We start from the raw sequence: 9,719 nt of genomic DNA on the forward strand, positions 1-9,719 counted from the left end.
TTTCCGAGCTCTTCAGGACCATTTGTCTGCTCAGGGGCATTCTGACTGTCACTCCTGGTCCCAGTGGTGGGTGGGCAGCTCATTTCATTGGGAGGCAGCTCAAATAATGAGAAGGGTTTTCCTCATTTTAATCAATATTTACTTTCCTGTAATGCTTTGTGTTGTGTCTTTACCTATCTACTTTTCCAACTCTCTTCTTGCCTCTTTACAGTTTTCTTGCCTCTTTAAGCCAGAAGCACCCTGATCTTTACAGAATCATTCTGAAGCTAACCATTTGAAAGACATATTTCTTCTCAATGTTCCATCTGATGCCAGTAGAGAAGACCTGTGCTTATAATAACCACAGTACCTGACAACTAATAGGCATTCAAGGGGCCTGGGGGGTTCAGTCAGTGAAGCGTCTGACTTCGGCTCAGGTCTGATTTTGCAGTTTGTGGGTTTGAGACCCACATCGGGCTCTGTGCTGACAGCTCAGAACCTAGATCTTGCTTCAGATTCTGTGTCTCCCTCTCTCTTTGCCCCTCCCCTGCTCATGGTTCTTCTCTCTCTCTCTCTCTCTCTCTCTCTGGCTCTCAAAAATAAACGTTTTTAAAAATTAAAAAAACAGACATTCAATAAATATTAATTATATTTTTATTTTTAAAATAGCAATACAGTACATAGGAAAGCACAGAAGTGTTAAAATCAATAGGCCTGGACTCCATTGCAGTTCAAGTATTAATTCATTCTAGGATCTTAGACTGTGTTTTCACCTTTCTCAGTCTCTATGGTCTCAGCTTTGAAGAAAAAGAAGTTATGATAAAGAACCTTTATGAAATTGTGCTGAGGATTATCTGTGCTAGTATCATCAAGCACCTGTCGCAGCTCTTAGTACACAGTAGGTGTTCAGTGAACATCAGTCTCCACATACAACGCATCGTCCCCCAACCCCACCTACCTTGTAATCCAAAACAGCAGTGTAAACAGGCAAGACTAAGGAGGCTTGGCTCCCGGCTTTGCCCTTTTTGGTCCCACAACCTTGGATGAATCACTTTGCCTCCTTGCACGTTTCCCTGTCAAATAGTCCCACATCTGCTACAAAGGTTTGTTGTAAGGATCAAATAAAACATTGGTTGGAGAATAACTTTGAAAACTCTTGGTGTGTTTTCTTAACATAAGGTATTGTTATTTCTGGTAGTAATTTATCAGTGAAGAAATTGCTTAATGAATGAATGACCTATTCCCCCACCACATCTCTCCCCACACTGGAGCAGGGAGGAAATACCCAACAAATGAATGGTATTGAAAACCGGTCCGTGCATGTTTATGGAAATATCACATTTGGGAACATTTGCCTGATAGGTGCAAATCCAAGCAACAACGCTCGCATGAACATTTGGCAGAAGAGGCAATTGACTCAGTGCTGATATAAACACAACGGAGGTTCAGAATCCCAGAGCTGTGGTTGTCAACGACTGACTGACCCTCTTCCTTCTAATTTCTTCCAGGAATTTCTATTACATCACCATGTTACGGGATCCAGTGTCGCGTTACCTGAGCGAGTGGAAACACGTCCAGAGAGGGGCCACGTGGAAAACCTCCCTCCACATGTGTGATGGGAGAAGCCCCACCCCTGATGAGCTGCCTACCTGCTACCCTGGGGACGACTGGTCTGGGGTCAGCTTGCGGGAGTTCATGGACTGCACCTACAACCTGGCCAACAACCGCCAGGTGCGCATGCTGGCCGACCTGAGCCTGGTGGGCTGCTACAACTTGACTTTCATGAATGAGAGTGAGAGAAACACCATCCTGTTGCAGAGCGCGAAAAACAACCTGAAGAACATGGCCTTCTTTGGGCTCACGGAATTCCAGAGGAAGACTCAGTTTCTCTTTGAGAGGACATTCAACCTCAAGTTTATCTCCCCCTTCACGCAGTTCAACATCACGCGGGCTTCCAACGTGGACATCAATGAGGGCGCCCGCCAGCGCATCGAGGAGCTCAACTTCCTGGACATGCAGCTTTACGAGTACGCGAAGGATCTCTTCCAGCAGCGCTACCACCACACCAAGCAGCTAGAGCACCAGAGGGACCGGCAAAAGAGGCGGGAGGGGCGCAGGCTGCAGCGGGAGCACAGGGGCCACCGGTGGCCCAAGGAGGATGGGAACACAGACGGGGCGGTCACCGAGGACTACAACAGCCAGGTGGTGAGATGGTGACCCCCTGCACTCTCCTTCCTCGGGACTGGGGGGGATGAGCAGGCGCACCGACCTTCTGTGGTGTTGGTCACCTTGGAGAAGGATGGGCCTTCCGGAGGACATCTGGCTGTAGGCGGCTTCATTTGGACACCTGCTTCCTCTTTGTCTTCATCCTTGCCCAGCTGGAGAGGATCTGTCTTCTTCTTCTTTTTTTCCCCTGACGTTTTTCAATCCATGATATTAAGTAGGGTAGGGATGCATCTGACTTAGACGTCCTTAGAAGCTCAAGGAGAGAAGCACCAGAAAGAAACAGTTCTTGAAAACATCCTTTGCAGCAGCATGGGAACCCACCGAGGCACACATGAAAAGCCAAATTATGGCTTGGATGTTCTGCTGAAACTGGTCTGTTTCACACGGACTCTGTAATGGAAATACTGGTCTGTCTAGAGAGAAAGAGAAAGAAAGAAGTCCCCTTCCACCCTTAAATGAGGTTTTACGCCAACCCTCGCTTTGCTGTTCGCTCTCATCTTGAACCCGGTGCGAATGCGGTTCAAATCATAAGTAGCGGTGTTTTGTTGTTGCAGCTGTTTTTAAACAAGGTCACCCTCCTATTGACGATCACTAGAGACTCACACCCCGCAAAGCCCCTGCATCTCAGCTCGGAGCCGTGCTGCATCTCCCGTCTTTTAGGGAATGGCTGGTAGAATCAGGACAGGCATGTCTCAGGACAGGCCCTGAGAAATGAACACTGGTAGTGGCATTTAAGAGAAAATGTGCTTATTAACAAGTGTCTAAGATCACCCTTTACCGATTTTATTTTCATTCAAAAAGAATTGACTAATAAATTAAGAGCTGGGGGAAACAGGAAGAAAACTCTATGTCTAACATTTCCAAATAGGCTACAGAACTTGTAGTGTTTCCAGGAGTATTTCCGTTTTACCTCTTTGGAGCCGTCATCTTCTTTGATATGGTACTTCCAAGTTTGAAATTCTGCTATAGCACAGAGGCAAAGACGTTTAAAAAGAATGTGGCCCAAAGACTAGGAGCTTAGCCAGCCAATATGCAAAAGATCTTCAGGGTCACTAAATAAATGATAACTGATTTATGCTAGGAGACATGGAACTCAGTGGGCCAGTTGTCCCAGGAGTTTAGACAGACTACCTCCCAACATCTTGACTATCTCCAGCCTGGTAACCTTCTTCTACCCACATGATCTTCTCCTCTTGTTAGACTATGCCCATAGCTGGCAGCTCAGGCTGGAGTGTGTGAGACAGGACCTGAAAATGTGCTGCATTGCCAATTGCTTCTCGCTTTCAATTTTTCCCAATCACAACTACAGGAACACCAAGTTTGTCGAATAATAAGGAGAAAAGTGGGGAAAAGGGGATAGAAAGCCCTTGCCAGGCATTCAGGAGCAGGATCAGAGCGGGTCAAGAGTTTCACAACATTGATCTGATCAGTCCTTTCAAGGAGCTCAAGGCAAAATGAGTGAAACCCCTAAATCAGATTGAAAAGCCTATTTCATTGATATCTAACATGTTTGATGTTTAAGCCAGCTTTACGTAAGCCAGAGGCCTCCAGAATAGTCTCTCTGGGGTTGAGAGTCAATCAACCCACAAGCATTCATGGAGTGCCTGCCTGCACAGAGGGGAGCCCAGTGTCTCCATCAAAGAGAGATTTGGAGAAGCAGCTTTGTACTTCTCTCACTACCCTTGGCTTCATCTGCCCCGTGAGGGGAGTATTATTGGGGGCCTCCCTTGTGTCCATCACTGTGGGGGGGGGGGGGCTTTTCATACTTTAAATCTGTTCACAACAAGGTAGATATTAGGCCCAATTACGTAGATGGGAAAAGTGAATCCCACAGACAATAACCTGCTTCCTCATAGGTTGTATGCTAGATGTGACAGACTGCAAAGTGCAAGCTCCTTTTACTCGTGTGTTCCATGAGGGATAAAAGCTTCCTGCCAATCATGCAAGAAGCCAGCTATTGAAGCCCAGAAGGATTTGTCTCTAACCCACGTGCGTGGCACAACTGTGCCAGCCCTGAGCCGGCCGTGACCCAGAGCCACGCCGCCTGGGGTGAGCCCGGACGTCTCCACATCCCTGGCCCACCAGCACGCTGAGAGACTGATGACTTTTTAGGCAGTCACACTTTTTGAGACATATATAAGTTAAAGGGACCAAATAAACATTGCTTGTTAGTCGGTAGAAATTAGACTCACAAAATCTTACCCATGATTTGTTCCTGAGGTAGAGAGGGAAGAAGATGGCAGCTACAGTTAATGAGCAGCTCTCTCTCCATCGTCACATTTCGATGTTAGGATCTAATGTTCTGCCTAGCTGCAAATTATCTGCTTGCCTCTGTGACACGCACACGCGCACGCGCTCGCACACACACACTCACACAATAACAATCCAGTGTTTTGTCATGTGGAAAATCAAAACAAGTTAGAAAGCATTCGGATTGTTTCTTTTAAACTCACTTTAAATGTTTGGCAGGGAATTCATGCATAGCTGAGACTTGGAGGCAGCCTCTGCTGACTTCACACTGTTCCTTAGGCATCTCGGGATTTATATCAAAAGGCTCTTTGCCGCTGAAGGCGTGATGTATGGAGCTCCACTTGAGACCAGATATCAGGATGTTCAGAGGAGAAACCATCTCTTTGTGTTGGCCCGAGGCCAGTGCTGAGCAAATTAAAAAGACCGACACAGGCTTCCTCCCTCATATCATTTCATTCGAAAGCAGCACGCTTGTCATATCCCTGGGGTCCTATGTTGATAGAAATGAAGAGGTAGGGACACAGTTTGTTCTCCAAAAATTGACTGCACACCTACATGCTGAGTGAAGCTCAGAGAGGGGATGCCAACAGAAGACATCTGGATCTTGGGAGCCATGGGGAGTCAACAGCTTTAAGATCCAAAACCAAATCAATACCAGGTACATTGCTGTTAAAAGCCCAAGAGGAGGGGGAGAAAATTCCCCAGGGGCTTCCACATCCTACTGACTCTTACAACACCCAGGTTGACATTCCTTCCCTTCTCTAGGCAAGGAGAGCCCCAGATTGGGACGGGGTGTCCTCGTGTGCGTGTTTATGTGTGTGTGTTGAAATTATCATCAGGGACTAAGGTATACTATCTCTTCTGTCTCTTTTTAATTTTTTGGCAGCCTACTCTTGCTAACCAGAGAAAGCCTGCCCTGAGAATTATTTGGATATTCCTTCTAATAACTAATAACACTAGCAATCAGTGTTGGGCAACAGCTAAGGATATCGTGTGTGCTATTAAAGAATTATAAGACCGTGTTTCTTATCATCTAGAGGAGGTAACTTGGTCATCGTCTAATCAAGGGTTTGAAATATGAGGACTTGTTCAAGCCTGAGTAGAGATAGTATTTATACAGGGAAGAAAGTCTACCAGAGATAGACCTGGCAAGGAGATGAGCACGGATCATTAAAACAAAACCAAAAACAAACATTAAATCCATAGGATAGGATTCCCACTTGGCCACTTTAACAGAGAAATTCAAAATAATAATGACTTCAAGGAGATCAAAGCCATTGTCCTCTCATTTAAAAGACAAACCGGTCGGATAGCTCTGGTGAGTTACAGAAGCCAAGGCCCCCTCTTTGTTGCTCTTTCATACGAACACGAACACGTGCCTTCCACCTCATGATGCAAGGTGCCTGCTGCCGCTCCTGCCATCTTGTTTGTATTTCAGACAACAGAGAGGGTACGGAAGGAAGTTGCAAATATCGCTTCCAGTCACATCTCATGGGCTAGAACCTAGCCATTAGCTACAAGTAAACAAAGGATACCAGGAAATGTCTTCCTTATTGGTTGCCATGCACCTTGACCAACAGGGGGGAATCTATTATTAAAGAGGCAATATGAAACTTAATACTGATAAAACTATCAGTCTCTGCCACCAAAGGGAATTGAAAAATATTTCGAGTGCTCTTCAGAGTTCTCTATTCTGTCATATGTTTTGCAAAGGATAAGATTAAAATTCATAACTTTGTATAGCATTTAATGCTTTCCAAACATTTGTACACTCAGTATCCCATTTTATCTCCACTACTTTCTTGTGTGTTAGCTACAGAGGACCTCTATTCATTATCCCATCTGATAGTTTCACATGGAGATTCAGAGATGTTAAAAGATTTCTCAATTCTAGTTTATTAACAAGAAAGTTGCTTAGAGCCCCCGTCTTGACTTCATAGCCTTTGCTACTACTTTATGCTGTTCAGCATCAGTATCAGGATTGGGAATTGCAAGAATATGAAATCTAAGTCTTTATTGATTTATATCTTTCCTTACCTTCTTATAGAACTACTGACTTACAAGATACCAAGGAAACTGGTAGAGTTGGCTCACAACCCCTGCCTCCAATGAGGAATCATCTTATTAGCAGTGAAATGTCCAAGAGATGGGCAGTGTTTCAGGGGAGATTGAGAAGCACAGACGTTCAAACACCTCATGCTGGCTGTTCACCCCAGCCAATCCAAAGTCCGATTCAAGATGAAGGCTGAGGGAATATGCTCACAACTCCTTAGGGAAGCTCAGTGTTAGAAATATCTAGAATCAGTAACAGTCTGAATAGTTAGGTGTGAGGAATGATCAATAGATCCCTGCTCAAAAAATCTCCCCTCCTCTCTACTTCTTCCCCAGATCTCTGGAACTTTATCAGCAACTTATTGCTTTGGTTCTTAAAGGTTATATTTGGTGTTAAATGAGTCCCCTTGCACATTTGCCAGAGAGAGGAAATGCTTTAAGCTGTCATAGACTAACATCTTCACACAGAGTTGATCGTCTTCCTCTAAACTTGACCTCTAGCTGAGAAGAAAGTCCTGTATAATGGGATCATGCAGTGGTGGGGGTTTGGAAGAGTAGGAGTAACTATAGAGGAGGAGAGGGCTCCTAAAAGGGAAGCAGTCTTTCAAAGGTGAAAAGAATGGGAATTACATATGTGCCAGGAAATATTGAAAAATAGAAAAACGACATACGGTTTCTGTCCTCAAGAACAAGAGCAGGCTGAAGACATGTGGACTGTATTTCTTTGGGCCACTTAAAAGAGATGACAAGGGCATGAGGCTCATGAAACAGGACGAGAGCATCGACAGGACTGAAGGCTGAATGAGTTGGAAGGGTTGGATCAAAGGGAAACCTGGGTTGGACTTAGACAAAGGATACCCCGGTCTGCTCACAGCTGCGTCTCCAAGGCTTTCCTTTCCCACAGTTATTGTGCCTCCACTGGTCATCAGAACTCCAACTGAAAGTCTCCCGGCTGGGTATCAGGGCAGCCGGAGTCTGATGATTCCACCCAGTCACATCGCCTCCGGGGAGCATGCAGAGAGAGGTTCCTTCTCCAAGGCACCTTCCTTACCCCCCTCCTCCGTTCTCCACGGGACAGAATCCTGCTGTCCTCCTTACCACATTCACCTGGACGCATCTGAATTAACCCCCTAAAACTTTGAATTAGCCCTTCTGGGCAAGTGGGTGAGTTCTGAGACCTGTGTGTTTCGTAGCCTCGTGGATGGAACGCACGTGGACCCATCCACGCCACATGTTGGCAAAACCAATCCACCTTGCAGAAGTGCTGAGATTTCCAGAAGGACTGGCCTTGCTATGAACACCAGCTACATCTGCAAGACCAAAGCCCCTGAACTTCCAGGCAAGGACTCGAGGTGACCTAACAAAACTCCAGATCTGAGAACGCCGAAGCACAGATGTTTCCGAAGCCTGCGTTCTGTTTCCTTTTCTACCGAAAAGGCTGCAACTGTCATCCTTTGACGCATTAAATGGAGCCTCTGCGCGATACGTGCTCTGCTGCACTGTGGGAACTCCTCAAAGGGCCAGATGTCAGTGCTGAAAGACCTCAGTTCTTGCCGGGGAAGACGGCGTTCTAAGGAAGCAGAGTTTGCGTGGTTTAGTTATTGTCACAGTTGCCCTCCACCAACCCATCATTTCTTTTGTTTGTAATCACATGGCCATCTTTTCTTTCCTTTTTCTCTTGTTTCTTTTTGTTCCCCAGAGGTACTTTCTGGGTTTTGTTTGCATTATTTTTCATTTAATGTATCAAAGATGAAAAATGTTGGAAAGAAAAATCTAGACTTTTATCTGGTGCCCCATTTTAGATGTAAAGATAGTGATCCAATAGATAGTAAATTATTTCACCTAAGAGATATTTCCTTTTGTTTCTGTGCAATAATATGTATGAACTCGGGTACTAGGAGATTGTATTGTGACATTATCAACCCTTATTGCTATTTAAAACATGATAGTTTGTAGAACTGAGGATCTCCATTGATGTGAAGCACAATTTAATGAATAAGTTACCATATTAAACTGTTGTGATGTCAAGAACAATTGTTTTCCCCTGTGATTTTGTTAGACGTTTTTGCAAAATGAGAAAAGTTGGTCAAACACTTTAAGGGATTTATGGAAATCGAATGCATGGGATCAGCTTTGTCAAACTCTAAAGAATCCATGCTTTGGATACAAATGTGGCTATTGGATGTGAAGCTTTAGAAGCATAAAAGACAAAGATAATATAGATTGGAACAATTTAAAATCTCTGAGGCCAGGGAGGATTTCACAGGCTCTCAAACACATAAGCTTCTAGAACCGTCGTTTTCGGTGGTCCTCCTGTTCTTCGTCCCCCTCCTCCCCACCCACCCCCGCTACCCCCCCCTCCCCCGGCACATTGAAATTCACTGTGAGCCCTGGAAAAGCAGCAGCCTGGGGAGGAAGGATGAGGGAAAGTTTTGACAAAGAGTGGTGGGAGACAAAAACAGGAACTAAAGCAAAGGAGTTTGGAACTGAAAAGAAATGAGAAAAGGAAGGAAAAGAGGGAGAGAGGAAAGGCAAGACAGGGAGAGAAAATGGAGGAAGAAGAAAACAACAACAATGACAGCCGATGTGGGTTTCTCCACAATTTCTAAGTGTACAGTTTGTCCACATAGATTTTTTAATAAGTAACTAGTTCCTACAACGAAAGCAAAGAAAGAATAAAATTAACTTCTAGTAGAGAAAAGTTCCTTCATTCAAAAAAATCCCCTGAATGGTGCATTTTATCATTTTCTTTTTATTCTGTGGAAGTGGGATTTGTGGATTCCTTCCTTGCTTATGGGTTCATGAGATTTAAAGCCTCAGAGAAATGTCACTTGACTGTGTTCCTCTAACTAGTGGGGATCATAGGCAAAGTCCCTGACTCTAGAGCAATTGGAGCAGCCATAGGAGAGGCTTCAAAAGACAATTGAAGTTAAATATAAACAAGTGTGCATCCCCCCACACCCCCACACACAGACATGCATGGACATTTTGTGGGCTTCTGTCTTCCAAGAAAAAAAAAAAACAGATAAGTGAAGAGAAGAACTAAGAAATACTCAAGACTTCTTTCCCCCTTCACCATGAAAATACTGTTCAAGGTAAGACTGAAAGAAATGTCAAAAATATTACTGAAAATCTGCTCTCCATATAGTAAAGTTTCCCTTTCACAGGTCAGCTTTTACATAAAAATAAATTTGAAAATTAATAAAAGCTAA

The 9,719-nt window shown here is 44.5% G+C and overlaps 1 protein-coding gene across 1 annotated transcript; it reads left to right on the forward strand.

The window, feature by feature from the left end:
* The first annotated feature begins 1,419 nt into the window (after positions 1 to 1,419).
* Positions 1,420 to 8,819, forward strand: LOC106973686 (heparan-sulfate 6-O-sulfotransferase 3). Its single transcript, XM_027065111.2, has one exon. The coding sequence runs from the start codon at positions 1,507 to 1,509 to the stop codon at positions 2,194 to 2,196; it is 690 nt and encodes a 229-aa protein (XP_026920912.2). The 5' UTR covers positions 1,420 to 1,506; the 3' UTR covers positions 2,197 to 8,819.
* Positions 8,820 to 9,719: the final 900 nt, after the last annotated feature.

The sequence above is a fragment of the Acinonyx jubatus genome, chromosome A1 (assembly GCF_027475565.1).
Source record: "Acinonyx jubatus isolate Ajub_Pintada_27869175 chromosome A1, VMU_Ajub_asm_v1.0, whole genome shotgun sequence".
Lineage (NCBI taxonomy): Eukaryota > Metazoa > Chordata > Mammalia > Carnivora > Felidae > Acinonyx > Acinonyx jubatus.

Coding starts and splice junctions, on each gene's coding strand:
- LOC106973686 (XM_027065111.2), top strand. CDS start 1,507: ATGTTACGGGATCCAGTGTCGCGTTACCTGAGCGAGTGGAAACACGTC.